General features: G+C 67.2%; 10 protein-coding genes across 10 annotated transcripts; 6 read left to right on the top strand and 4 right to left on the bottom strand.

The window, feature by feature from the left end:
- The first annotated feature begins 405 nt into the window (after nucleotides 1-405).
- FA09DRAFT_328906 (hypothetical protein) lies at nucleotides 406-1,940 on the top strand. The gene is made up of 8 exons (XM_025741963.1): nucleotides 406-968; nucleotides 1,030-1,108; nucleotides 1,162-1,180; nucleotides 1,240-1,388; nucleotides 1,467-1,477; nucleotides 1,527-1,596; nucleotides 1,649-1,700; nucleotides 1,755-1,940. Exons 1-8 carry the CDS (start codon nucleotides 837-839, stop codon nucleotides 1,774-1,776), a joined length of 534 nt encoding a protein of 177 aa, XP_025599805.1. The 5' UTR covers nucleotides 406-836; the 3' UTR covers nucleotides 1,777-1,940.
- On the bottom strand, nucleotides 1,938-6,231 carry FA09DRAFT_306362 (RecF/RecN/SMC protein). The gene is made up of 10 exons (XM_025740530.1): nucleotides 6,116-6,231; nucleotides 5,934-6,063; nucleotides 5,459-5,881; nucleotides 3,753-5,402; nucleotides 3,325-3,699; nucleotides 3,029-3,270; nucleotides 2,833-2,973; nucleotides 2,493-2,783; nucleotides 2,211-2,438; nucleotides 1,938-2,159 (listed from the first exon to the last, which is right to left on the bottom strand). Exons 1-10 carry the CDS (start codon nucleotides 6,151-6,153, stop codon nucleotides 2,027-2,029), a joined length of 3,651 nt encoding a protein of 1,216 aa, XP_025599804.1. The 5' UTR covers nucleotides 6,154-6,231; the 3' UTR covers nucleotides 1,938-2,026.
- Nucleotides 6,232-6,626: 395 nt separating this feature from the next.
- Nucleotides 6,627-10,913, top strand: FA09DRAFT_316872 (hypothetical protein; the record flags this gene model as incomplete). Its single annotated transcript, XM_025740854.1, has 6 exons — nucleotides 6,627-7,023; nucleotides 7,077-7,244; nucleotides 7,297-7,904; nucleotides 7,959-8,304; nucleotides 8,359-9,945; nucleotides 9,994-10,913. The coding sequence occupies exons 1-6, from the start codon at nucleotides 6,726-6,728 to the stop codon at nucleotides 10,911-10,913; spliced, it is 3,927 nt and encodes a 1,308-aa protein (XP_025599803.1). The 5' UTR covers nucleotides 6,627-6,725.
- A 956-nt stretch (nucleotides 10,914-11,869) lies between these two features.
- FA09DRAFT_328903 (hypothetical protein) lies at nucleotides 11,870-14,018 on the top strand. Its single transcript, XM_025741962.1, has 4 exons — nucleotides 11,870-12,106; nucleotides 12,207-13,583; nucleotides 13,640-13,759; nucleotides 13,894-14,018. The coding sequence occupies exons 1-4, from the start codon at nucleotides 11,959-11,961 to the stop codon at nucleotides 13,896-13,898; spliced, it is 1,650 nt and encodes a 549-aa protein (XP_025599802.1). The 5' UTR covers nucleotides 11,870-11,958; the 3' UTR covers nucleotides 13,899-14,018.
- Nucleotides 14,019-14,799: 781 nt separating this feature from the next.
- FA09DRAFT_333817 (hypothetical protein) lies at nucleotides 14,800-15,935 on the top strand (the record flags this gene model as incomplete). Its single annotated transcript, XM_025743706.1, has 6 exons — nucleotides 14,800-14,916; nucleotides 14,970-15,017; nucleotides 15,073-15,290; nucleotides 15,431-15,451; nucleotides 15,510-15,621; nucleotides 15,855-15,935. The coding sequence occupies 6 exons, from the start codon at nucleotides 14,800-14,802 to the stop codon at nucleotides 15,933-15,935; spliced, it is 597 nt and encodes a 198-aa protein (XP_025599801.1).
- Nucleotides 15,936-16,523: 588 nt separating this feature from the next.
- FA09DRAFT_359532 (hypothetical protein) lies at nucleotides 16,524-18,450 on the top strand (the record flags this gene model as incomplete). Its single annotated transcript, XM_025745121.1, has 11 exons — nucleotides 16,524-16,587; nucleotides 16,652-16,781; nucleotides 16,841-16,953; nucleotides 17,016-17,206; nucleotides 17,434-17,504; nucleotides 17,560-17,573; nucleotides 17,627-17,655; nucleotides 17,715-17,733; nucleotides 17,791-17,804; nucleotides 17,863-18,042; nucleotides 18,098-18,450. 11 exons carry the CDS (start codon nucleotides 16,524-16,526, stop codon nucleotides 18,290-18,292), a joined length of 1,020 nt encoding a protein of 339 aa, XP_025599800.1. The 3' UTR covers nucleotides 18,293-18,450.
- A 170-nt stretch (nucleotides 18,451-18,620) lies between these two features.
- FA09DRAFT_328900 (hypothetical protein) lies at nucleotides 18,621-19,395 on the bottom strand. The gene is made up of 2 exons (XM_025741961.1): nucleotides 19,231-19,395; nucleotides 18,621-19,172 (listed from the first exon to the last, which is right to left on the bottom strand). The coding sequence occupies exons 1-2, from the start codon at nucleotides 19,335-19,337 to the stop codon at nucleotides 18,635-18,637; spliced, it is 645 nt and encodes a 214-aa protein (XP_025599799.1). The 5' UTR covers nucleotides 19,338-19,395; the 3' UTR covers nucleotides 18,621-18,634.
- A 67-nt stretch (nucleotides 19,396-19,462) lies between these two features.
- Nucleotides 19,463-20,502, top strand: FA09DRAFT_233795 (hypothetical protein). Its single transcript, XM_025739613.1, has 2 exons — nucleotides 19,463-19,894; nucleotides 19,950-20,502. Exons 1-2 carry the CDS (start codon nucleotides 19,664-19,666, stop codon nucleotides 20,229-20,231), a joined length of 513 nt encoding a protein of 170 aa, XP_025599798.1. The 5' UTR covers nucleotides 19,463-19,663; the 3' UTR covers nucleotides 20,232-20,502.
- Nucleotides 20,468-22,742, bottom strand: FA09DRAFT_295395 (alpha/beta-hydrolase; the record flags this gene model as incomplete). Its single annotated transcript, XM_025740119.1, has 9 exons — nucleotides 20,468-20,552; nucleotides 20,615-20,757; nucleotides 20,832-21,028; nucleotides 21,082-21,291; nucleotides 21,350-21,430; nucleotides 21,501-21,900; nucleotides 21,953-22,111; nucleotides 22,170-22,533; nucleotides 22,585-22,742. The coding sequence occupies 9 exons, from the start codon at nucleotides 22,740-22,742 to the stop codon at nucleotides 20,468-20,470; spliced, it is 1,797 nt and encodes a 598-aa protein (XP_025599797.1).
- A 625-nt stretch (nucleotides 22,743-23,367) lies between these two features.
- On the bottom strand, nucleotides 23,368-24,609 carry FA09DRAFT_337636 (GroES-like protein; the record flags this gene model as incomplete). The annotated part of the gene is made up of 4 exons (XM_025744021.1): nucleotides 23,368-24,071; nucleotides 24,128-24,360; nucleotides 24,412-24,471; nucleotides 24,527-24,609. 4 exons carry the CDS (start codon nucleotides 24,607-24,609, stop codon nucleotides 23,368-23,370), a joined length of 1,080 nt encoding a protein of 359 aa, XP_025599796.1.
- Between the last annotated feature and the right edge of the window lie 403 nt (nucleotides 24,610-25,012).

Here is a 25,012-nt window from a genome sequence, read left to right as displayed (position 1 = left end):
GGCATGCTGACCCCTGACGCTCGCATCGGGCGGCCCGCAGCGGAGGGCTCGCTCACGATGAGGGGCCCCGCCGCGCGCGACGGCAGCGGCGGGCCAAGAGCAGCACGAGCTTGATGCGGCCTCGGCGCCGCGGATCTGGACAGGGAGAAGCGGGGCACAGCATGCCGATCTTGCCATCGCATGCCGGCACGGAGGGTCGTCCGCGATGTGGTCTGAGCGTGCCGCACATCCGGCGCGGCGGTGGCGGCGGCGCGCCGCGGTCCGCCGTCCGGCGCCGCCGCGACTTCCTTGCGCGCTGCTCCCACGGACCCGCCCGGCTGTCACGCCGCCATGCGCGCACGTGAGCGCCACCTGCAGGCGGATCGGGAACGCACGCCTGCCATCGGGCCTGCTCCCTTCTGCCAGCACTGACATCGCTCCCTTCGAAGTGACGAGAGGTGTGCTGGCAATGTAACTCACGCACGCACGAAGCTGCTGCGGCGCACTTGGCTCGGCGCGCAAAGGGCGAGCCACGCTGCATGCTGAGAAGGGCGCGGGCGTCAGCGTCCAGATCGGGCAGGCGCAGCTGCGCAGGTTGCAGCGCACACGGGGCGTGCTGCGCCCCGTCGTCCTGACAACGCGTCCCGATCGAGCCGTGTCAACACGCTGCCGCATCTGCTCGACAGCCTCGCCAGCGTCAAGGCGAAAAGAGCGGCGGAGGCGTTGGCGAGGCTGCAAGAAGGCGAGGCCACTCGCACCGCCTGCTTCCGCTCCACGTCCTTCTCCGCCGAGTCAGCCTCTCCCGCGCCCTCTCCGCCCACACGCCGCACCGTCGCACCCACACCCACTTGCACACAATGCACTCCACGCTCCTTGCTCTCCTCCTCACGCTGCTGCTGAGCAGCAGCGCCTGCGTGCGCGCCATCGACACCGACTGCCACAACCGCAACCCCGGCACGGGCGACGACTGCTCCAACTCGTGGGACCGCGTGAGTCTGGAGTGCTGGACGCCGCATCGTGCTGTACATCGTATGCTCACATCACGGCCAGCTCTGGGACATCCGCTCGCGTGTCTGCTCGCAGCCGCAGCACTTCGGCTTCTACGCCGGCAAGCGCAAGAATGCCTTTGGTGCGTGCGCTGCTCATGGCTGCGCGCCGTGTCGCTGACATCGCCTGGTGCAGTGACGAATGCCGACTGCCCGTAAGGGCCGACTGGAAGCTTGCACCTCGCTCATGCTCACTCTGTGCCCCCTTCTGCAGCGGCCGCGGCGTCTTCTTTGGCTCCGACGCCTCGGGCCGCGTGGACCAGTGCTGGCGCGCCACGCAGCGCGCCATCACCACCTGCCAGCTCAATGGCTGCCAGAACAACGGCGGCTGCTGGGGCACGGGCGTCGCTCATGCGGGCGATGGTGAGTGGATACGCAGCGCCGGGAGAAAGGCCACAGTGAGCAGGCTGCTGACGCCACCTTCGGGCGTTGCTCGGACAGAGGTCTACCAGGTGGGTGCCGCTGAGGCATTGCTCACGTCTAACGCTGACCCGCCATCAGACCGTGCGCTACCTCGACAACGACGGCTCGTGGTACGGTCACCCTCGCGCTGGCGATTATGGCCGCCGCGGTACGTGCCGTGCTTGCAAAGCCTTGACTCCCGCTCAATCACGCCCTTGCAGACACCGCCGCGATCCTCTCGACCTCGCAGTCGGACGACTTCGAGACCTTCGTGTGAGTCCCGTCTGCGATGTCTCGGGAGGGCCACCACTGATCTGCGTTCGCCAGCGTCGAGAACGGCCGCGATTGAGCTGGCCCGATGCGCCAGCCCCTGTCCCTCTTGACGAGGACACGCGCTCCGGCCCCACGCCCCCTTCTCCCAGGTTCCTTTCCGCCTCGCCCCGCCGACGGACCTGTCGTCGCGCCACACTCTCGGAGCAACCCAGTTGATGGCGCTGTGCGCCTCCTCGCGCGCATTTGTGTGATCCAGAGCATAGTGTTACAGTCAGTAGAGTACAACAGAGGCGAGCGTGAGCACTGAGAGCGGAAAGGGGACGAGGTCAGGCAGCGACGGTCCGGCTCCGGCCGGCGGCGGACGCCTTCGAGAGACCCTTGCGCGCCGGGCCAGTCGAAGCAGCGTTCTCCTTGTCGCCGGAGCCTGCGATGTGCCGCTGTCCGGTCCGCTCGACGATACTGTGCGTGGGTCAGCGACTGCTCTCTGACACGCTTCGTCACACGACTCACCTCGTGCCGTCGCGGAAGCGCGCACGGAAGAGCACGTTGGCATTGGTGAAGAGGCCCTCCTTGAGCGAGACGACGATGAACTGCGAGCCATGGAAGCGGCTCTTGAACAGCTGGCCGATGTGCTGCGTGTGCGAGAGGTCGAGCGCGGCGTCGATCTCGTCGAGGATGTACATCGGCGCCGGCTTGAACTGCAGCAGCGACATGATGAGGCTGAGCGCGATGAGCGAGCTGGTGCAGGCATGTCAGCGAAAGGCTCGAGCCACGTCAGTCGCAGCAACTCACCGTTGGCCACCACTGAGCTCCGTCAGACTGGCCTTCCACACGCTGCCGAGGCGCACCTTGACCTCGAGGCCCTGCGTGATCTCCTGCCCCTCGGGCGGCTGCAGCTTGGCGTAGTTGCCGGGCAGCAGCTCGTTGAAGATGGCGCCAAAGTCGCCGTTGACCTTCTCCCACGTCGTCTGCAGCGCGTCCTTCTTGTAGCGGTCCAGCTCGGCAATCGTGTCCTCGATCTTGCCCTTGTCCTTGAGCACCGTCGACATCATCGTCTTGAGCTCGGTCTCCTTCTTCTCGACGCTGCAGACGTGTCAGGACGACGGGCGGAGCAGCGAGGCGGCACACTCACCTGTCGATCATGTTGAGCACCTTGGGGTTGACCTTCTTCTTCATGCCGCTCTGCTGCTCCTCGAGCTTCTTGCACGAGCGCCGCACCTCGTTCATGTTGTGCTTGGCAAAGTCGTACGCCGTGCCCTCCTGCCCGAAGTAGCTGCAGCGGCATGCGTCAGCGCCGAGCTGCGCCGCATCACACACGCGACACCCACCTGCTCTCGTCGAGGATCCACTCAAACTGCGCCTCGAGCTGCTTGACGCCCTTCTCGACGGCCGCCACCTCCTGCTGCAGCTTGTCGGCGTCGTGCACCAGCTGCTTGACCGCCAGCTCCGAGTCGGCGATCTCCTGCCGCTTCGTCTTGACTGCCTCGCGCAGACTGTCGAGCTCCTCGTCGTACGCCGTCAGCATGCTGCGCTCGGCGCTGAGCTTCGTCTCGAGCGCGTCCGCATCGGCCTGCGGATGTGTGTGAGCAGAGCGTCTCAAGACAGGTGAGAAGGGCTCACTCACCTGCAGCTTCTTCATCGCCCGCTGCATCTCGGCCAGCTCGGCGCGGCTCTTCTTCTCCTGCGCCCGGCTCTCGGCAAGCGTGCTCTCGGCCGCCAGCACTTCGGCCGCGTACTGCTCGAGCTCGAGCTCCAGCGTCCGCACCTCGTTCTGCCGGGTCTTTATCGTCGTGCTACTCTTCTGCACTGCAGCCCGTCGCTTCTTGACGTCGGCCTTGAGCTGCTCGAGCTTCGAGTCCTTGTTGTTCTCGAACTCGGCCATCTCCTTCTCGAGCCGCTTCGCCTCGGCGGACGCTGCCTTTTGCCGCTCTTTGCAGTCGGCAATCGTGGCTGTGAGCTCGGTGATCGTGGCACGGTGCGCCTCGACCTCGGCGATGATCTACGCGTGCCTCGTCAGCCAGCCACCCACGTCCCTCCTTCGGCACTACTCACCCGCGTGGCGTTGCTGCCCTGCACCTGCGCCTCGACCAGCGTCACCTCGTGTCGCTTGAGGTCAAGCTCTCGCCGCAGCTTGGAGAAGGCCGCCATCTGCTCGTTGGCAGCCTTCATCTGCGCCTCGACGCTGGCGAGCTCCTTGCGCGCGCTGGCCAGCTCGCGCTCGACGTTGTTGAGCTCCTGCATCTTGACGAGCACGCCGCCAGTGCTCGGCTTGCTGCCGCCCGACAACGTGCCCTGCGGGTCGTACACGTCGCCGTCGAGCGTCACGCTCTTCATCTTGACGGCGTTGTCAAACGTAACACGCTTGGCCGTCTCCGAGTCAGAGCAGATAAGCGTGTTGCCGAACACGTACGCCATCGCCGCCGAGACCTCGTCCTCGTAGCCGATGAGCGTCAGCGCCAGGTTGACCTTGCCCGGCGCAATCTTCTCAGCAGCGCCGATGCGCTGGGCCGCCGCGACGGTGGCGCTGATCTTGTTGAGCGGGATGAGCGTCACGCGCTTCTTTAGCCGGCCGTTGGCCAGCAGCTTCGAGCCGACGGCCTCGTTGTCCACCACGACGTTGTATAGCCGCCCACCGGCGCAGATCTCGAGCGCGGTGGCGTACTTGTGCTTGTCCTCGTCAAGGCTCACGAGGCTCGCGATGAGGCCCTTGACGCTGGACCGGTCGAAGTTCGGCTCGGGGTCGGAGTAGGAAAAGTCCATGCCGGCAAGGCGCGACTTGATGCGGTCGCGGCTCTCGTACAGCTGCGACACCTTGGAGCTGAGCGATGCCCTGGCGGCGAGCAGCTCCTTCTCCTTCTGCTCGTCCCAGCCCGTGCTGCTGACCTTGGCCTCGAGCGCGGCGGCGGCTGCGCGCGAGGCAGCAAGCTCCTTGACGAGGCCAGCGCTCTCGCGCTCGGCCTTCTTCGCCAGCGGCTCTTTGGTCTTGCACTCCTTCTGCGCATGAGTGATCCGCAGCTTGGCCTGCTCCACCTCGGTGCCCAGCGCGGCCTCCTGCGCGCGCACCTCGGCCAGCTGGCCCATGAAGCCGCCCTGCTGCGCGCCGTCCGAGCCCGAGGCCTTCGAGCCCATGCCCGTCTGCAGCGTCTGCAGCAGCTCGTCTTGGCGGTTCAGCTGCGCGACCTCCTCGTCGTACGTTGCCTTGAGCGCGCCGAACGAGGTCGACAGCTCTGCAAGCTCCTGCTGCTTCTCGTCGCGCGCCGCCCGCAGCGCGGCCAGCGACTCGTCGTCTGCGAGCACCTTCTTGCTCTCCTCGTCGAGCGACGTGACCTTGAAGTCGACGTGCGACTGCTCCTTGACGACGTCGTGTGCCATCTGCTTCGACTTCTCGACGAGCGCCTGCAGCTTGCCGCCCTTGGCCAGCTCCTGGTCGCGGCGCCTCTCGATCTGCGCCAGCTCCTTGTCGATGCCGGCGATCTGGCGCTTGAGCGCCTCGGCGCCCTCCTCCTGCGCCCGCATCTCGCCCTTGCGCGCCTTGAGCGCGGCGCGCTTCTCGTCGTAGCGCGCGTGCAGCGTCTGCCACTCGTGCGCCTTGGCCAGGCGCGTGAGGCGCTCGAGCTCGGACGTGGCGCGCTGGTACTCGAGGAACGAGCGCTTCTCCTCGCGCAGCTTGTCGAGCTTCGGCGTGATCTCCTCCTCAAGCAGCTGCGCACGCGCCCTCAGCCCCTGCCCGTCCACGCATTTCTGGCACACCGACTCACCGCGGAGATCTCCTTGACCTTCTGGTCCTTTTTCTGCATCGTCTTGATGGCCTTCTCCTTGCGGTCCTCAAACATGCGCGTGCCCGCAGCCTCCTCCATCATGCTCAGGATCTCGGGCGGCTTCATGTTGAGCACCTTTGTGATGCGGCCCTGCATGATGAGAAAGTTGGGGTTGTTGATGTTGAGCTGCACGGACTGGAACATGTTCTGCACGGCCTGCTGTGTGGCCTTGTGGCCGTTGATGAGGTACTTGCTCAGGCCGCCCATGGCGATCTGGCGCGTGACGGTGATCTGCGCATAGTTCTCAAACGAGACGGGCGACTTGGCGCGGTCGCTGTTGTCGAACACGATCGTCACCGACGCCTTGGTGACGCCGGCCTGGCCGCGCTTGTAGATGAGGTCCTGCAGGTTCGTCGCGCGCACCTGTCGAGCGGGGTCAGCAGGTGCCACCTCCAACCAGCGCCAGCACACGCACTGCGCTGAGGTTCGTGATGCCGAGCACAAAGCAGATCGAGTCGAGAATGTTGCTCTTGCCGCTGCCGTTGAGGCCGGTGATGGCGTTGAAGCTCGGGTCGAAGCCGGACACGTGCGTGCGGACCGGGTAGCTGCGCCGAGTGTCAGTGTGGAGACAGCGGGCCGTCTGCGCGCAGCACGCACCTCTTGAAGCCATCGATGATGAGCTCCTCGATGCGCATGGCGGCGGCGGGGCGCGCACGGGGCGCGGCGGAGCGGGAGGGCGAGCAGGGATGAGGGTGAGAGGCAGGTGGTGGAGCTCGGCGCCGTGGCCGTGTGTTGGACTCGCCGCCGCGCGCGCAGCCAGGAGGCGAGGGCAGGCCGCCTGTCTGTCGCGCGCCGCCGCCGCGCGCCAGACCAACACCGAAACGCGCCTGCCGCGGCATGGGCAGAGGGGCGCCGTCGACCGGCCGCCTCTGCCAAAGTCGAGCATGAGCAGCGCGAGAGCTATGCAGATGTAGGACCTCACCACACATTGCTGCTCGCGCTCGCATTCGTGGTCAGGCGTGAGCCAGAGATGGGCGGTCTGGCGTCCGCACTGGTCTGGTGCACGTGACCGACACGCCTCCGCCTAAGCACGTACGCGCCGGCGGCGAGGCGCGGCGGACGCGACGCGTAGAGAGGCGCGCGCCGCCGCGAGCTTCTCTCCCGCCCACTCCACCCCACTCCCTCCGCGCTACCCATCCGACCCGACCCAGCGAAATACTCACTTGACTGCGGAACCCTATCTCTCTACAACTGTGCCTCTGCCGGCATGTCCGACTCCGAAGAGCTCGAGCTCTTCGAGCAGGACGACATCGGCCTCTCGTCGGACGACTCGCGCGACGAGCGGCGCGGCGGGCACCGCTTCGGGCGCCTGGGCGCCGACAGCGACGACGAGGGCAGCCAGGCGTCCGGCGCCGAGGACGACGTGCCGGCAGATGTCACAGACGAGGACTACCGCATCCTGCGCGCCACCGTCGTGGACATTGTCTCGGCGCTCGGCGGCCTGGAGGATGTGCTGGTGGACGGCGTGGTGGAGGCGCACTACTCCATCGGCGACGACGTGCTGCGTGAGTCGAGCGCTAGGCGGGTCGCCTTGCTCAGTCACTCATCTCCTTGACAGGCTGCCTGCGTGATCTGCGTACGCTCTGGCGGCAAGACGAGGACGATGCGTCGCGCCTTATCCCTCGCATCTACGCCGAGGTCAACGTGCTGGAGAAGGGCCTCGTGCCTCTGCTGCTCAAGGCCGTTGGCCTCGGAGAGCGCGGCACGAAGATTGCGCTCGCCTGCAGTGAGTAGCAGCAAGACGTCTAGCTGAGCGACTCTCACACCTCCTTCTTCAGCCGACCTCATCACCTCTCTTACCTGGCCGATCGACGCGATCGCCGAGCTGCGCGCCGCGGTGGAGCAAAACGAGGACAAGGCGCAGCTGGAGCGCCTCGCCAAGCTCACTATCCTCGAGCGTGCGCTGATTTCATACAAGGCAGCCATCCTGCGCGCGCGCTCGGGCGAGACGCACGGCTCGGAGCACGATGTGCTGCAGACGGTCATGCTGCACATCCTGCTGCCCTCGCTGTCAAAGCCGCGGCCGCTGCGCACGGAGCGCGACACGGGCACCATCAGCATGTGTCTGCACCTCTTCCGCAACCTGCTCGCCATCAAGGACCCGCTTGCATCGTCGCTGAGCAGCAACGAAACGATTGCGGCGTCGCGCCTACAGAGCGACCTCGTCGTGGCGCTCGACAAGGCGCACATCCTCGACACCCTCCTCATGCTCGCCTCGAGCTCGGAAACGCGCGAGCTCGAGCCGTGGAACGCGGTCACCGCCGAGTGCATCTACCAGATCTTCTCGGGCACAAAGGCCGTGCTGCTCGTGCCGAGCGCCGACCAGACGCCTGCGGCCCCGGAGCCGCAAGTGTCCGGTGCTGCGCCCGCTGCCGTCCAGCGCAAGGTGAGTCAGCCGCCAGCCGCGCCTCGCTGCGACGCAGCTCACATCGCGCTGCAGCCTCGCCCCGCGTCTGCGTCCGCTCTTGCGTCCTCGCTCAATGCCGAGGCCAGCCAGCGCCGCGCCGCGCTGATGCAGAACGGCCCGACGCGGCACTCGCGCTTCGGCACGGCGCTCACCTTCACGGGCACCGACGGCCGGCGACGCGTCTCGCGCACGCAGGCGTCGCTGCGCAAGACGTCTGAGCAGCTCACCGAGGAGGCTGCCGCTAAGCAGAAGCGCCGCCCCTCTCGCCGCAAGGCGGTCAGAGAGAAGGGCGCGGCGAGACTGAAGACGGACTGGACCAAGGAGGCACGCGCGGTGCTCACGCGCTGGGCGGCAGAGTTCCTCAGAGTGGGCTTCGAGCGTGAGTGATGCGTGATCGATCAGACGGGCAGCTGCTGACTCGCGTGCTTTGTAGCCCTCACGCGCTCTGTCCTTCACGACGTGCGCAAGGAGAACGCCAAGGTCGGCAACGTTGACGAGGCGCGCGTGCGCATCATGCAGCTCGCCGTCTTCTTCCTCGACTTCTTCCTGCTGCATCGCGCCGCCTCTGCGCAGCAGGTGGCAGCTGCGCGCAAGGCTCAGCAGGAGCAGGCCAAGGCAGCGGAGGCTCGCCGCTTGGACAAGGGCAAGGGACGCGCGATTGACCCGCCGGAGCAGGGCGCCTCTGCTGTGGACGGTGCGGCGGCGGCATCGGCAGCCCCAGCAGTGCCGGACGCACAGCCCGAAGCCACTGCCAAGAACGACTGGACCTTCGCGCTCGTCGGCTTCTGGCTCGAGCCCTGGGCCTTCAAGATGGCTACGATCCGCTCCGAGTTCGCACTCGAGGCCCGCGAGTGGCTCGAGTACGTGACAGCGGTGCAGCTCTGGACGGTGCTTCTGCGGCTCGTCGACTCGATGGCGCACAGCGGCGATGCGACGCAGCAAGACGTCGCCGAGGGTTTGCAGGCGCAGCTCTACTACGAGAAGAACACGCTGGACATGTGCCAGCGCATCGCGCGCAGCTACAAGAGCCAGAGCTTCTCGTGCCTTGAGGCGGTGATCAGCTTTGCGCACACGATGCCGCGCATGCTCGAGCGCTACTCGTCGAACAAGGAACACCTCTTCATCCGCGCCCGCGCTCGGGTGAAGCGCGCCAAGGCTCGCGGCGGCGCAGACGAGGCGGACCTGGCCGAGATGCAGCAGGACGCCAACGAGCGCGCCGAGGCGACGTATCAAGAACGCCGCTTCGAGTTTGCTCGCTTCCAGAACGAGCTGTGCAAGCCCGAGGTGGCCGATGCAAGCCTTAACTACCTGGCGCGCTGGCGTGACTACTCTACGCCCGCCGAGCAGCTCGCCAGCGTCGTGGGCATCATGCATCGCATTGCGGTCAAGGCCGGCCGGCACGACCTCTTCTTCCCGCACGACGTGCGCCAGACCTTGAAGGCGCTGCTGTCGAGCCCGATGGTGCCTGCAATGGAGGCGACGGCGCCGACAACTGCGCGCGACGCGAAGAAGCTCATCGAGTACATCCTCAAGCGCTACGAGAAGCTCACGCCTGAGCAGCAGACAAAGTACGCCATGGGCAAGGGCCGCACGCGCGAGCTCAAGGCCAAGAAGATGCCGCGCGAGATCCACGTGTCGCCGACGCGCGGCCACGTGGGCGACGTCGGCATTGCCGTCGGCCTGCTCGCCAAGCTCGGCAAGGTGCGCGACATCATGTGGGTCAAGGAGGCGCTGGAGCTCGCCAGCGCCGAGCGCACCGAGATCGTGCTCAGCACGGACGGTGCCGCCGCGCGTGCCCGCTCCGAGGAGCGCGACGACTGGGACGACCTCGACCGCCGGCGCGCGCCGCAGTCCGCGCTCGACTCGAACCACCTGCCGTCTGACGCGGCCGTCGCCAAGTTCACCTCGTTCATCATGTCGTATCCGAACGCCGAGGTGGCGAACGACGGCTGCATGCTGTCCGAGCTCAAGATGCTCTGCCGCCTCGTCGGCCTGGAGAGCGAGAGCAGTGAGTCGCGAAGTGCGAGTGTTCTGCAGCTCGCTCTGACACCTCTCACAGCTGGCGAAGACAAGATGCGCTGGATCGTCCCTGCAGAGGTCCCTCCGGCGCACCTCGACGCCGAGGTCGCCTACATCGAGGAGTTCATGCGCTCGCCGTACGACACGGAAGGCGCTGAGCTGCGCTCGTTCGTGCGTGTGGTGCCAAAGCCCCGCGCGAAGAAGACGGCCGCCGAGAGGGACGCGGATGAGGAGGATCCTTCGGGCTACGACACGTACGGCAGCGGCGTCGTCTCGGACAACGACGACGGCACAGAGGCGCAGAACGCCGCCCGCTCGCGCAAGGAGGCTGCGGCCGAGCTGCGCAAGTCGCGCAAGCGCAAGCCTGGCAATGCCGCGCCTCGGCCGCGCAAGAAGAAGGCGGGCCCGACGTGGACGGCAGGCGACTTCATCGAGGACAGCGACGAGGAGATGGCGCAGGCGCAGGCCATCCTCGATGCTCGCGCCAACGCCGCACTCGCTGCCGAGGCCAACGCTTCTCGCGCCGCCGCCATCTCGGACAGCGACTCTGGCTCGTCTGCCTCGACGCGGCGCCGGGCTCGTGGACCAGCTCGTCCGCGTCCGACAGCGCTGGCTCGCATGGACGGCACGCACGTCTCGCCTGCACGCTCGACGCCCAGCAGGGCAGGCAGCACACCGCCGACGAGCTCGCCGGCGCGCGACTCGCCGGCGCCGGCAAAGACGCGCAAGCTGCGCCCCAGCGGCGGCCTGTTCTTCGGCGGCATGGACTCGGACGAGGAGGATGCGGCGATGAGCGACGCCGAGCTGCGTGCCGACTCGCCATCTCCGGCTGTGCGCAGCGCCACGCAGGTCAAGCGCCCGGCCATGCTTGAGTCCGACGACGAGGCATCGGCGCAGGAGGAGAGCGCACCCACGGCGCAGCTGGCCAAGCGCCGCCGTGCGGCCGTGCTGGACTCTGACGACGAGTAGACGAGAGAGAGAGAGGTGCACCCTAATGATATTCATGAGAGCTGAGAACATCGGGCGGCTGCCGATGCGAGCTGAGCAGGAGCCTGTGCCGCCGCTGCGGTTGCCCTTGTCGCACAGCATGACCACAAATAGCGCTCGTCGGCGCAAGGCGGCACCGTCAGCTCGCCTGGGCCGCGACTGAGCTGCCGTCCGGACGTCCAGACGCACGGAGAAAGACGAACGCTCCGGCGGCGAGGCCGTCACCAGGGGTGCAGCTTGCATGCGTGCCCCTTCTGGCGCGTGCCGCTTTAGACGCCGAGGTGCTGTCGCGCGTCGCGGGCTGGACCATGCCGGCTGCTGCGGCTGCGGCTGTGCAGCGCCTGTTGCTCCGCCGAACGTCAGCGTTCCGACGATCTCGGCGCGGCAGCCACACCTGCCCTCCTGCGTGCTCGGCGGCGGGCGGCGGCGAGCTCGTCGGCCTCGCTGCGGAGGATGATGCCGCAGCACGTGGGCCTCGTCGGGAGGGGTGAGCCGTGCGCACACGGGCCGCCGCCATGCAGCTGATCGGGGGTGCGGCGACAGCGGCAGCAGACGAGAGGCACGCCGGCACGGAGGGCGATCCCCGCGCGGCGAGACTAATGACGCCAGAGTGCAGCGCGCACGGCACCGACGCTGGCGGCGTGCCGCGGCGAGGTGCGCGGCATGCGCGCTATCCACGCAGGCAGGCAGAGGCGGCGGCTGGGCGCAGGCTCTCGGCATCCGGCTGCGGCGGTGGAGCTCCTCGCGGGCGAGGCTGGGCCGCAGCGAGGGTGGCCGCTTGCGTGCCTGCCGCTCTGCGCTGGCGGCGGAGCTTGCTGCCGTTGTGTCACCGCACCGAGGAGCGGCGCCGCGCTCGCTGCCCTTGCGCAGCGCACGCCCCACCGCCGCCAGCGCTGCTGCTCATCAGGCCACGCCTCGCAGCCACCGCTCCTGCCTCTGCACCACATCCATCCCCTGCGCACGCACTCTCCCGCCCGCGCACGCCTCCATCCCGCACCCTTCACCCACCACCCCGCACGTACCCGCCATGTCGCAGTACGACGCACACTCCATCTCGCGCGCCTCGAGCCTCAGCCGCAAGAGCACCGTCGCCAGCCGCAATGCGTCGCTCATCAAGAAGAACACGGGCCCGCACGAGCTGCGCCCGTCGGACATTCTCATCGAGCGCTTCACGGGTGAGTGGCAGCGGCACTGTGCAGTGTGGAGTAGCGGCGCAGCACCAGGCATGCGGCACACCGTCAGCCCTTCTCGCAGCGAGCTGACACCCGCGCCCAGGCTGGAAGCACATCACCAAGCAGCTCATCGCCTACTTCGAGGGAATCGCCGACATCGAGTACAACACGGCCAAGGAGCTCACCAAGCTCGGCGGCGTGATCCAGGTGCCGTTCAAGGAGGGCTCGCAGTTCCTCGGCGAGGAGGGCATCCAGGACATCTACTACGGCATCCGCGACAAGACGCGCGTCATTGCCGACCACCACGCCAACCTCGCCAAGACCGTCGAGGGCAGCATCGTGCAGCACCTGCAGAAGCTGCGCAGCGAGATCAAGGCGCACGTCAAGAACGTGCAGCAGGACACGGGCAAGCTGGCCAACAGCGTCGCCAAGGAGCGCGAGATGTCGACGAAGATGATCAGCGACCTGGCGCGCAGCATCACGCTGCTCAAGAACACGCCCATGAGCGTCACGGCCAAGGAGGACCCGTACAGCGCCAACAACGCCGTCTTCCGCCAGCTGCAGAAGCAGGTCAACGAGGAGAACGCGCTGCAGAAGAGCATCATCATCATGCAGCAGAACTCGGCGCACTTTGAGGAGGGCATCGTGCGCAGCATCCAGAGCGCCTGGCAGACGTTCGACGAGTGGAGCGGCCGCATGTCGGCGCAGGTGCAGGACACGTGGCTCGGCCTCGGCGTGCAGATGCGCAGCCTGCAGCCCAACGCCGAGTGGATCGCGTTTGCCGCGCGCAGCGACCACCTGCTCGACCCCGACACGCCGCTGCGCAACCCCGAGACGATCGACTATCCGGGCAAGGAGGACCCATCGGTGATTCCCGTGCACCAGGGCATCCTCGAGCGCAAGAAGCGCTTCACCAAGACGTACAAGGAGAGCTTCTACGTGCTCACGCCCTCGGGCTACCTGCACGAGCACGGCAGCAGCGACGCCACAACGCACCCCAACCCCGAGCTCTCGCTCTTCCTGCCCAACTGCACGCTCGGCCCGATCCGCGGCACCAAGTTCCACATCGAGGCGGCGGCCAAGAACATGCCCGGCCTCTCGAAGCTGCCGCTCGCGCGTGAGCACAGCTACACGTTCCGCGCGCGCAGCGAGGAGGAGGTGCACGAGTGGTGGAACGACATCAAGCAGCTCAGCAAGGTGTACCTGACGTCGTCGGCCGTCATGGACCGCACGGGCCCCGTGCCCGCCGCCGTGCGCGCCGCCGGCTACCGCTCCGAGCCCGAGGACGAGGAGGACGAGGAGGACGGCAGCAGCGTCGAGGAGGACGATGAGTACGAGGAGGCGCAGGACCAGGCCGCCACCAACGCCCAGCACAACGCCTCGGCCGGCGCTGCGCCGGCCATCACGAGCGGCAACGAGGAGACGCCGGCGTACTCGGGTGCCGGCGCCGAGAAGGCGGGCGTTGAGATTGGCGCCAACGGTGAGCAGCGCAAGTGAGGCCATTACACACGCACAGTACTGACGCGCATCTGCCAGGCTACGCCGTCGAGAAGAAGGGCGAGGCCGGCCAGGCCGGCGAGCCGTCGCAGGACGCACGAGGCAAGGAGAAGGCGGCCGACACGCCTGCTGCCGCCGCTGGCGCCAGTGAGCCCGCAGGTGAGCTGCGCTCGGGATCGGCCGTGCTGGGGGACCATGCGCCCGTGCCGTCGCTGGCGATGCAGCCGTGATGTGCCGTCGCCCTCGTCTCAAGACCGCAGCAGGAGCCAGCGCTGACCAGGTCGCCATCGCAGCCTGAATAGCGACGTTCGACCAGTGAACCCCTGCCGCCCGTCGGACCCGCGCTCGCAAGAGCAAGGGCCGACGCCGGCGCCGATACCACGCTCTCGTTCTCATTACTCTCGCTTCCTACTGTCCCTGCTCGCCCCAACGCGCGCGTCGAAATGCCACGCGCTGACCTCGACTGATGTGTGAGCGTTGCCGATGTCAGGCGCAGTTGTGTGAGGGAAGCGCACGTGGCGAGAGGAGAGCCATGGTGCGGGGCCAGGACGGACAGGTGTGGCTGTGGCTGTGCATGCGCCATGCCGACACGGGCCCGCCGCGGCCGCCTTTGCGTCATACGCTCCCACGCGCCACGATGGCCGGCCATTCAGCAGCTTGCCGACCTCGACGGCCCGCCCGGCTTGTGCAGATCAAACAGCGGCGAACAGTCCGAGGCGTAAGGCCCATGCTGCCCTGCCTTCGGTGACGAGCCGGCCGCGCGATGGAAGCAGCAAACGAGCGCGAGCGGATGCATCCCGCGCCGCCGCCGCCGCGAGTGCTGCGGGACGCCCTCAGCTCGAGCTGCGACCTCGATGCTGCGCCATGCGCTTGTGCGGCGCGCAGCATGTGGTCTTGCACCGCCAAGAGGGCGCAGCAGAGTCTAGCCTTGCTGTCGGCGCCGACGCCGTGCTGCGCCTCGAGATCTGGCGGCTGTGGAGGCGGCACCCACGCGGTGACCGCCGCTTGCTGCGCGCGGGCCATGTCAGTGTGGCGGTGCGCCGGCGCTAGCGCATCGTGCAGCTGCGTCAAAGTGTGGAGAGCGGCGGCGCTGGCGGGCCTCATATAGAGAGCTCTTCTTGCATCCACCTCGCCACGCCACGCCTCACCTCTCACCACCACAGCCACCCACAACAACACACACACGCCTCTCACACAACATGGGCCTCTTCTCCAGCCTCACGCAGCCCTCGGTCGCCGCGCCGCTCGCGCCCGTGCCGCACCCCATCGGCGTGCTGCCGGCCTTCTGCCAGCACCAGCAGCAGATGGCGCTCAAGGTGCGTCGGACGCATGGCGGGCCACTGCTCTGGCACTCACGCTGCTGCATCAGATCCGCGAGCATAAAGTCTCGCTGACCGGCGACGACTTTTCCATCAAGGTGCGTGCACGTCAGACGCCTTGTGCTGCCGCAGCCGCTCACCCTTGCCTCGCAGGACGCCATGACGAACCAGACGATCTTCAAGGTCGACGGCAAGGCGCTGAGCCTGAGCGGGCGGAAGGACGTGCTCGACGCTTCGGGCACCAAGCTCTTCCAGGTGCGCAAGAAGCACATTGCCATCCACACGACGTACCAGGGCATCGGCGCCAACGACGAGGTGCTTTTCACTGTCTCGAGCCGCATGTCGCTCGGCACTAAGCTCGAGATCAAGGTGTGTGCTGGTGGAGAGCGCTGCGAGGTCTGTACTGAGACTCACTCGCCTGCAGTTCAAGAACGTGGCCGGCGGCGGCGGCGAGACTGAGTGAGTCGTGCCGAGTGCGTGCGCTCCTGCTTGTGCTTACCATCCCTCTCAGGCTCGTGCTCAAGGGCGACTTGTGCGTGCCCTCGCCAACTGCCTTACAAAGGCCTTGCGCTGACGCCTCTCCACCTCAGCTTCGACCGCAACGCCACGATCACCACAAAGGAGGGCGTGCCTGTCGCGTCGATCGGGCGCAGCTTTGCGAACGCCGGCCAGGTACTCTTTGACAAGCAGACGTACATTCTCGTGAGTCGCTTTGCACGTGTCAGGCGGAGCGAGCGCCTCTGCTGCGCCGGAACGCTCGTGAAGGAAAGCTCTGGTCTTGGCGAGCGACGCTAGCGAGCCGACACCCGTGTGCGGCGGCCTGCACCTTGCTAAAACCGCTGGCTAAGCCTGTGTACCACCGGGTGCATCGCTGCGAAGCCTTGCTGGACACATGCCGTCGTCGCACCAGCAGCTGACGCAGACCTCCACCGCAGAACGTCGCGCCGGGCGTCGATGCCGCGCTCATGGTGGCCGTTGCCATCTGCCTCGACGAGAAGGCCAACGAGACGAACTGAGCGCAGCTTCACACCTCCGTCCTCTGCCCGCCTGCTTGCTACGCCGTTCCGCATCTCTCCTTATGCATATCGACGAGCCGTGCGCCCTCCACCCCTGACCAGTGCGCCGGCGCGCGCGAGGCCGAGTTCCGCGCCTCGGCCTTGCCGCGCCTGGAATACCATACCCTCTCGACGCATGCTCGATGCGTGTGCTGTGTGATGCTGCGTCAGTGTGTGCCCGTCTCGAGTCAGCTTGCTTTACAGGTGGTCGCCACTGAGAGCTGGTGGAGTGCTGGTGCTGCCGTCACGTGTGCCGGCCGGCAGCCGAGGATCTCCAAGGCCAAGGCGCGAGATGCGAGATGCACGCGCGGCACGCCGGCAGCGGACGCGGAGATGCGGCGCGCGTGGCGGCAAGAGGCAAGCGCGGGCCGGCGGGCGGCACGGCGGCAAGGCACGGCATCACTGTCAGGGGCGGCGCGGCCGCTCAGGGTGCACGCCGCCGGCGTGTTGCTTGCGGCGTGCATGTGCCTCTCTCGCAGAGCTGCGGAGAGCGCAAGCCTACGTAGAGCTCGGCGTGGCCCAACTCCCTTCTCGCCACCACCTCACACCATGTTCGCGCTCCTCGCCTCGCTCCTGCTCGCCTCGCAGGCGCACGCCCAGCTCGTCGGCGGCAGTGCGTGCCGTGCCTGCTGCTGCTCTCTCGCCACGCTCGCACTGACGCTCTGCCTATCACCCAGGCGGGCCCTCAGCGCCCGTGCTCTCCGCCACTGCCGCGACGGGCAGCTGGGCGCCCGCTGCCACGGCCGCGTCGCCCAAGCCGGCGCTCGACGGCACGGGCCGCCAGCTCTACATCAACTCGGCAAACGAGTGCGTGGCGAGCAGCGCGCGTGCAGCCGCAATGTATGCTGACTGCGTGTGTGCCGCAGCTTCTGCCTCCTCATGCCGCCGGACCCGACGACGCAGAACCTCGTCGATGCCGAGGCCGATGCCGTGGCGTACTGCATCAACCCAATGAACGGCACGCGGCCCATGCCCGACGGTGCGTGCGCATCTCTCGCCTTGCCCACGGCCACGGCTGACGCGCGCGCCTTGGCGCTGCAGGCTTCATCGTCTCGGCGCACTTCAAGAAGGCCGCCGGCTACAAGCAGATCATCGGCCAGTACAACCCCGCCGTGATGAACCTCGGCAGCGGCGCCAGCCCCGACTGTGGCGGCGAGTACGACAGCTACGGCGCGCAGGGCGTCGGCAACCCCGTCGGCGCGGCCGTGACGGGCGCGGTGGACTACCAGCAGGTGAGTCGGGCGGTCAGAGGTGGAGTGGCAAGCGAAGTCAACAGAGGGAGAATGACGCGCGCAGTGGCGGAGGAGATCGAGCCTGGGACCGAGGCAATCGGGCGCGAGCGCGATCAGCAGGGAAGGAGGTGGTTGTATGGCGCAGGACAGCTGAGCCGGCAAGGGGCTTCCCGACTCGATCTTGGCGTGTGCGAAGCACGAAGAGCAGGGCTGACAGGCTGCGGCAGTTCCTCGGCGGCTGCGACATCCCGGGCAAGTACACCTTTGCGCTGCGTGCCTGCACGGACGAGAACACACAGTGAGCCTTGCACGTCCACTGCGCTCTTGGCGCGATGCTGACTCCCGACTCTCAGCGGCGCCCTGTGTGGTGAGCACTCGCGCAGGAGCGAAGCTGATCTGCCGAGCTGACACGGCCTTCAGACCACACCTACGACCTCATGGGCATGCTCGTGCGTAAAGTCTGCACTGAGTCGCGAGCAATGCGCTAACAGATCCTTCGTGAACGCAGTACACGCAGCCCAGCAACTGTGAGTCGCTTGCGCTCTTCTTGGCCTCGACATGGAGCTGACTCTCTTTGATTGCAGACGAGGACGCTGGCGTGAGCACGCCTGACACCTATCGCCGCTTGTCCCAGACTGACGCGGCACCTCTCGCAGTTCGACGACTGCGAGGTGACGGACACGACGCCGCTCTCGGTGCTGCCCAACGGCAGCACCTTCCGCCAGGGCGATAGCACCACTCCGCTGCCCTCGGCGTACCGGCAGGCGCCGAGCAGCAGCAACTGCGTGGCGAAGCAGAGCCCGGCGCCCAGCGGCGTCACGTACACCTGGAACCAGGTGAGCAGAGGTGCCGCGAGTGTCGCTCGCACGGCTGCTGACAGAGCAATAACAGGCGGCCGCACAGCAGACCACCGGCGCCTCGTCCTCGTCGCGCGGCGGAAGCTCCGGCTCGAGCAGCAGGCCCGCAGCCACCTCCTCGGGCTCCTCGGGCAGCACCGGCGGCGCCGCCGCTGGCGCAGTGCCGGCTGCCGGTCTGGCGCTCGGCGCGTGTGCTGCGGCCGCCATGATGGGCGCCATGCTGCTGTAGACGTGTGCACGCATTGCTGCCCCTCCTTCGCCTCGCTCGAGAAAAGCACTGTTTGTGGTGGGCTGCTCCAGCCCATCACGTCTCACGACTCCCTTTCCACTCTAGCACGCCTGTTTGACGCCCTCACCTGACGCTGCTAATTGATGCGTCTCTGCTGCGATCACTGGCCCGGCCTGCGTTGCTGGAACCTTTCGAGCGGGACGCCATGCGCTGGCAGGCGGCTGCTCTCTCCGTCCCGCCGCCGGACGACTTGCCCTTTCGCCTCTCATCACACGCCTCGTCCAATCGCACGCACACCGCAGACTCACGGATAGCACATAAAGATTGATGTCCCTCTGCGCCCTAGGCGCCCAGCCCCAGCCCGTCCAGCTCCCGCTGCAGCGCGTCCATCGCATCGACCTTCTCGCGCTGCTCCGGCAGCAGTGCCTCGCCCTTCTCCGCCCGCTCTGCCAGCGCCTGCGCGGCACGGAGCTTCTTGGCGAGGGCGCGCGCCCGCTTGGCCGGATTCTCTGCGTCTGCTGCGGCTGCCGGTGCGGCTGCGTCGGCGCTGGCGGGTGCCGCGGTGGCAGCGGCGCCGGTGGACGCCTCGCTCTTCCTTGCCGGTGCAGCCGGAGCGGCCTCGTCCCACGCATCCGGCACCTCCTCTTCATCCTCCTCGCCGTCCTTGGCCGCGCCCTTACCCTTGCCGCGCCGCCGTGTCTTCTTCGGTGCCGCCGCTGCTGGCGCCGGCTTGGGCGCGCTGCCCGGCGGCCCACGCGGCGCGCTTCCCGGCGGTCCACGCCCCTCGAGCGCCTCGATCTCCCGAGCTCGCCGTGTCTGGAAGCGCCCCACGTCCTCGGCGGGCGTGAAGCCTGGCCGCACTCGCCGTGCAGGCCGTTCGCTGCGGCAGACCGTGTCAGTGCCCAGAAGAGCACGGCAGCCCCGCAGAGTCGACGCACCTGCCGTCGGGGCGCAGCGTGGACGGGATGACGCGCTGTCCGGCGTCGGAGACGATGCCGCTGACGCTCTGCGTCGGGTGGATCTGGGGCAGGCTGCGTTGCGACATGCCGGGCTAAGAAGGAGCGAGGAGAAGGAGCAAGTCTGAGTGCGAGCGGCGAGGGTGTGGAGGCGGGAATGCAAGACGCGGCGGGGCAATTTTGGGCCTCATCAGCCGCGCATTCGTGCCTTCTTCTTGACCACCACAACGGCGCACAAGCGCATAGCCGCAAGCAGCAGGCACCAGAGCGGCTTCGCAGCCTGAGATCGCCGAGAGCCCTGTCGCATTGCTGCTCGCCTCAGCCGGTCGCAGCCGTGCATCAGCCGTCTTGCCGGCCGGTCGGGCGCGCGCCGGGAGCCTCGAGCTTCACGCGCGCCTGACGCAGAGCGAGGCCGATGGCGTCTCAGTGCAAGCCCTCGAAGCCGTCAAAGGCCACCAGCGCTGCTGCCGCCCCATCGTCGAAGCCGCGGCCGAATCTCAAGCAGACGCTCGACGGCCTTGCGCAGCTCTACGCGCAGCCTGACGCACCCGAGGAGCTCGCTGCCTCGTGGCCGGCCATTGCGCCGCTCGCACACGCTCTCGCCGGCACAGGCCGCTCGCCGGTCCCGATCCCGCTCGGCATCGTGGTGCGTGCTGATCTGATGCGCATACATTGACCCCTAGCTCACAAGATTGCTCCAGGTCCGCACGCTCAAAGCGCAGTGGCACCGCGACGGCACTTGGCCGCTCGTCGCAGCCGACGAGCAGCTGGCGTCCGGCGACCCGCGAGCCGCACTGCCGCGCTCGCAGCACTCCAAGAGCGTGCTCTTACGGCCAGCTACGAGCGCCACGCCGCTGCCGCTGCCGCTTACGCTGACGCTGGAGCTGGAGCACGGCAAGGCGGACCCCGAGTGCGAGGCCATATCGCGCCGCTACGCGAGCCGCGGCCTGGACATGGGCATTGCGCCGGGCAACTTCGACTAGTCCCGTCTTCACTGGCCGTCCCGACGGTGCTCTCACAGCGACATGACACGCTTTGGTAGTTTGTACGAGCTCAGCACCGCTTGTGAGACAGATGTGGGTGCATTGCATTGCGCCTTCTCTTCCGAGTGGCATGCGCGTTCAAGAGCAAGACGGGAGCGCATCAAGCGGCCGGCTTTCGACATCATCAGTGCAGTCGCGGCGTCACGGATCGCCCGTTGACGGCGCTTCTCAGCTCGCTAGAACGCCAGCACCCCGGCCGTGTCCTTCTCGTAGAAGTACGCGAGCTGCTCCTTGCGGAAGTCGTCCGCCACGAGCGTGACACTAGAGAAGAGGAGGGTCAGACATCGACGGCGCAGCAACGAAAGCTTCTTGATGCTACGCACTTGTCGCCCTTCCACTGCTTGAGCGTGCCCTGCTCGCCTGCGCTGCCCTGCAAGTACGTGGGCCACTCGCGGCTCGCACCGCGCAACAGCGCGCGCGGGTCGTGGAAGTGGGCGAATCCAACGGCGAGTCGCTGCATATCCTCCTGGAGCGGAGCGTGGATGCCGACTGCATCGGCGGGACGGCCGCGCACCAGGCCACCGAGGATGTACGGCAGACTGTCAAGGCAGGGTCAGCGCCGCAAAGTACGAGGCGAAGCAATGTCACGCACTCGGCGCCGTGCGGCGTGCCGAGGTAGGCAGCCAGTCCGGGATTGCTCTGGCGGAAGACGTAAGCCCAGATTGGGCTCTTGTGCGTCGACGAGCGGGCGAGGGTCGAGAGGAAGAAGCGGCGCGCGCCATTGAAGGTGAAGTCGCCTGCAGCTCACATGAGCGTCTGCCCGGTTCGGTAGGGCCGCGGATCTACTCACCGAAAATGCTGGCGCCACGCTTGAAGTTGGACGTAGCGAGCGGTGGGAAGAGACGGCTATCTGGCGTGGCGGAAGCCTGAGAAATCGAGCCGTTCACGCCGACCGGCGCGTTCGAGTACGGCGAACCAAGCGCCGGCACATCGGGGTACAGCTCGAAGAGGCGCTGCAGCACGGTCTCGCGCGCCGTCGTGTTCTGCACCACTGCCAGGCCTGCGGAGGACTCGATTGTCAGTACGTCCAGACGCTGTCGCGCAAGTCAAAGACGCACTGGTGAACCACGCTTCGAATGACGCGCTGTTTGACAGCGCACTGGGCGCAACGAGCGTCGGTCCTTCATCTTGGCAGGTGCCTGCGTTCGCGCAGCAGCGTCAGTGCGGGTACCGAAGACACCACCCGCACACCTCGGAGCCGCAACGCACCTGCGGCAATCGGCACGTCGATGATGCGGCCCGCGTTGATCGTTACCGTGCCGCGGTCGGGCATGAAGAAGCCATCGATGCCTGGGCCCCACGCAAGGGCGCCAGACAGAGGCGCCACGGCGAAGCTGCCTTGGATGACGTTGATCGCGGCACTCAGCTTTGCAGCGTCGACACTGCGCAGGCACGACAGGCTAATCGCGCCCGAGGTTGGACATCCGACGGCCGCCGTGACATTAGCGTACGTCGCCGTCACTCGTGGATGCGAAGGTGACATGGCCGTGCCGCCAGCCGTCCCGGAAAGCATGAGCGCGGCAGAGAAGAGGCCCTCGTCGCGGCCGCCGTTCGCCTGCAGGTGCAGGCCAATGCTGATCGCACCGGCTGACTGGCCGAGCAGCAGGACCTGCGCAGAGTCATGAGCAGCTGAGTGAGATGCAGGCAGTGACCAAGCTCACCTTGTGCACATCGCCGCCGAACTTTGCGAGATTCGCCTGCGTCCACTGCAATGCGAAGCGCTGGTCCCACGTGCCGGCATTGAGGGTCGTCGCCTCGGGGTCCTGCTGCACGGCATCGACGAAGTCCTCGCCGCCCATGAAGCCAAAGCCACCGAGGCGCTGTGTTGCTGCGTCAGTCGACGGCAGGATCGTGAACACTGCCGGCCAGACAACTCACGTAGTTGGCATTGACGGCGATGACAGGGTGTCCCAGCTTGACCGAGGCCGCTACGAAGGCGTCCAGGTTGTACATCGCCGTGCTGCCGGTCTGGAAGGCGCCGCCGTAGATCCACTGCACGACGGGCAGGCGAACACCCCACGGCACGCCGGCTGGACGCACGATGTCGAGGCTCAGGCAGTCTGCACAGGTTAGCAGAGGAATGGCAGGCGGAACAGAAGGGCGCGTACCTTCCGACATGGTCGCGTTGCCGGTCTGCAGGCATGCGGGGCCCGACTGCGTTGCTTCGATGACGACGTGCTTGTCCGCCGCAAGTGCCTTGGGGCGGGCAAAGCGCAGGTTGCCAACGGGCGCCTGGGCAAATCTGTGGGCGTGGCATGAGCAAGGCGATGACTCGCAGCGGAAGAGAACGTACGGCACGCCAAGAAACTTGTCCAGCTTGACGCCGTCGACGATGTCGCGCTTGCCGCGCACGAAGCCCTGGTCCAGCTGCACGCTCGGCTGTGCAGCCGTCGTCGCGCCGAGCACGGCAGGAAGCGAGCACAGGGCGATGAGAAGGGTGTCGAGACGCATGATGCAGAATGGAGAGGTGCGGAAGGAAGCCGGGGCATCGACGGCGGGCGTCTTTTGACCACGAAGAGGTCGCTAGGGCGCAATCGAATGTGGGGCCGCGGCCCGAGCCGGACCGGAGCGCACAGGCGTCTCCGTCAGGGGACGGCCTTGTCCGTGTGGGTCTGCCTGCCTCGGGTCCTTCCTTGCGCCACCCTCGGCCTCAGGGCCGCGGCAAAGCCCAGGGGCACACGAGCGGCTCGGAGAGTGCGCTAGCGGCGCTGCCCGATGCCGCTTCGAGCGCACTTGGGGCAAAGCAGGCCTTGGCCTTGTGCCTTGCTCCTGGGGAAGAGTGGTGGCGTGCTGCGTCTGGACATGGCGAGGAACGAAGAGCTTTCTTGAGAGGCGCCACGCGGCCAGCTCCGGCACGGCAACCCCCTGACACCAGAGCCCCTTCGCGGCGCAGGAGCTCCCCACCTTCCCGCCGCGCACGAGGCATGGCTTTGGTCACCGTCAGATCTCCTCTAACGACCACCCATGAGTACGTCCAGCTCTTCTCTCTCATTTGTTGCAGCTGCAGCTTCAAACGTGAAATGAATGCATGATTAGGCTGTGATCGGGTAGTCTAGACAAGAGCGGGACGGCACGCCTACTGGCCCTCGGCCATGAGCGTGTAGCGGAAGCGCGGCTTGCCGGCGACCATGTCCTTGACGGCCTCGTTGGCCTCGCTCATCTTGCGCTTCTCAATCATGAAGTTGGGCTTGGCCGACACGGCGAGGTCGAGCATCTCGCGCAGCTGTGCGCGGCCGGCGATGGCCGAGCCGCCGATGTTGGCGCCGCTGAAGAGCAGCGCGCCGATGGGCACGGGCTTGCACGGCTTCTCGGGCACGGCAATGTTGATGAGGTGGCCGCGCGGGCGCAGCATGAAGACGAACTTGTCAAAGTCCATGTTCTCGTCGGCAGCCGTGTTGAGGATGATGTCGAAGTGGCGGCGGTACTTCTTGTGGCCCTCGGGGTCGTCCTTCATCGCCAGGAAGTCCGTGGCGCCGAGCTGCATGGCGAGGTCCTTCTTCGACGCCGTCGTCGAGATGGCCACGATCTCGTCGGCACCGAGCGCCTTGGCCCAGTTGAGGCCGAAGGCGCCAATGCCGCCGACGCCGACGATGGCCACGCGCTTGCCGTTCTCCTGGCCGCAGCCGTAGTCGCGCAGCGGCGAGTAGGCCGTGGCGCCGCCGCAGAGCAGCGGCGCGGCGACGGAGAGGTCGAGGCCGTCGGGGATCGGGATGGCGAGCGTGGCCGGGCCGCGCCACTTGCTGGCGTAGCCGCCCATCGAGCGACCGGAGCCGTCCTTGACTGCAGCACTGCGTCAGCTGCCATCACTGCGCCCTCGTCTCTGCATGGCTACTCACACTTGCCGCTGTACGTGCCGACCATGCCGTCGCAGTACGAGTTGCTCTCCTTCTTGCACTGCTCGCACTGCTCGCACGAGTCGCACTGCGCGCCGATGCCGACAATGTCGCCGACCTTGTAGCCGTCCTTGACGTCGCTGCCGACCTTTGTGATCTTGCCGACGATCTCGTGGCCCACGACGGTCGGGTACTCGGTCGGGCCCCAGCCGGAGCGCATCGTGTGGATGTCCGAGCTGCGAGGCGGTCAGCCACGGCGGTGCGGCCGAGCTCTGCATGCCACTCACGCGCAGATGCCGCACGCCAGCACGTCAAGCTCAAGGTCCGTCTCGGTGAACTTCTTGGCCCTGCGAGAGAAGCAGTGAGCCGCAGCACCGGTAGCAGGCAAGACAGACCACGCACGGGACGTCCTGCCAGACAAGCTTGCCCTCGACGGCGTCGGGGCCCAGGGCGCACCAGCCCTTGAATGACTCGGAGGAAGACATGGTTGTATGTGTGTGAGGTGTGTGGTGGTTGTGATGGATGGGGGGCGAGTGAATGTGCCGGTGCGGAGCGGTGTTATATGGCACACGACATCCTTCCTCGCAAGTGCAATGTGCCTGGGGGAGCCGAGCGGCGGCCGGACGGAGCCGCTCATCGTCCGCCGCCGTCAACGGCGTCCGTGCACGGGCGATCCCGGCCGCATCTTGCTGCTGCGTGGTGAGCATCTCGCTGCACGGTGAGCTGAGCTGACGGCGCCCGCGCCGCTGCTGCATCGTCGTCCGGCGGTGACGCCGTCGATGCCGGCGAGGCGTAACGTTACGCGGCGACCTCCACATGCACGCCGCACGTGGCTGAGAGGCAGACGCCGCCGCTCCCGGCTCACCGCCAGCAGTTGGTGCTCCAGAC

Source organism: Tilletiopsis washingtonensis, assembly GCF_003144115.1.
Source record: "Tilletiopsis washingtonensis strain MCA 4186 unplaced genomic scaffold FA09scaffold_6, whole genome shotgun sequence".
Lineage (NCBI taxonomy): Eukaryota > Fungi > Basidiomycota > Exobasidiomycetes > Entylomatales > Tilletiopsis > Tilletiopsis washingtonensis.
The sequence above is the reverse complement of the archived record's forward strand: the minus strand, read 5'-3'. Positions and strand labels throughout refer to the sequence as shown.

What these genes read in the sequence shown, in the direction of transcription:
- FA09DRAFT_328906 (XM_025741963.1), top strand. Translation starts at nt 837, where the DNA reads ATGCACTCCACGCTCCTTGCTCTCCTCCTCACGCTGCTGCTGAGCAGC. An exon ending in GCTCCAACTCGTGGGACCGC is followed by an intron (nt 969 to 1,029) that starts GTGAGTCTGGAG and finishes CATCACGGCCAG; the next exon opens with CTCTGGGACATCCGCTCGCG. An exon ending in TGGCGATTATGGCCGCCGCG is followed by an intron (nt 1,597 to 1,648) that starts GTACGTGCCGTG and finishes ACGCCCTTGCAG; the next exon opens with ACACCGCCGCGATCCTCTCG.
- FA09DRAFT_306362 (XM_025740530.1), bottom strand. Translation starts at nt 6,153, where the DNA reads ATGCGCATCGAGGAGCTCATCATCGATGGCTTCAAGAG. An exon ending in ATCATCGATGGCTTCAAGAG is followed by an intron (nt 6,064 to 6,115) that starts GTGCGTGCTGCG and finishes CACTCGGCGCAG; the next exon opens with CTACCCGGTCCGCACGCACG. An exon ending in GTGCTCAACATGATCGACAG is followed by an intron (nt 2,784 to 2,832) that starts GTGAGTGTGCCG and finishes ACACGTCTGCAG; the next exon opens with CGTCGAGAAGAAGGAGACCG.
- FA09DRAFT_328903 (XM_025741962.1), top strand. Translation starts at nt 11,959, where the DNA reads ATGTCGCAGTACGACGCACACTCCATCTCGCGCGCCTCGAGCCTCAGC. An exon ending in TCTCATCGAGCGCTTCACGG is followed by an intron (nt 12,107 to 12,206) that starts GTGAGTGGCAGC and finishes ACCCGCGCCCAG; the next exon opens with GCTGGAAGCACATCACCAAG. An exon ending in CGTTGAGATTGGCGCCAACG is followed by an intron (nt 13,584 to 13,639) that starts GTGAGCAGCGCA and finishes CGCATCTGCCAG; the next exon opens with GCTACGCCGTCGAGAAGAAG.
- FA09DRAFT_328900 (XM_025741961.1), bottom strand. Translation starts at nt 19,337, where the DNA reads ATGTCGCAACGCAGCCTGCCCCAGATCCACCCGACGCAGAGCGTCAGC. An exon ending in ACGCTGCGCCCCGACGGCAG is followed by an intron (nt 19,173 to 19,230) that starts GTGCGTCGACTC and finishes GGTCTGCCGCAG; the next exon opens with CGAACGGCCTGCACGGCGAG.
- FA09DRAFT_233795 (XM_025739613.1), top strand. Translation starts at nt 19,664, where the DNA reads ATGGCGTCTCAGTGCAAGCCCTCGAAGCCGTCAAAGGCCACCAGCGCT. An exon ending in CGATCCCGCTCGGCATCGTG is followed by an intron (nt 19,895 to 19,949) that starts GTGCGTGCTGAT and finishes AGATTGCTCCAG; the next exon opens with GTCCGCACGCTCAAAGCGCA.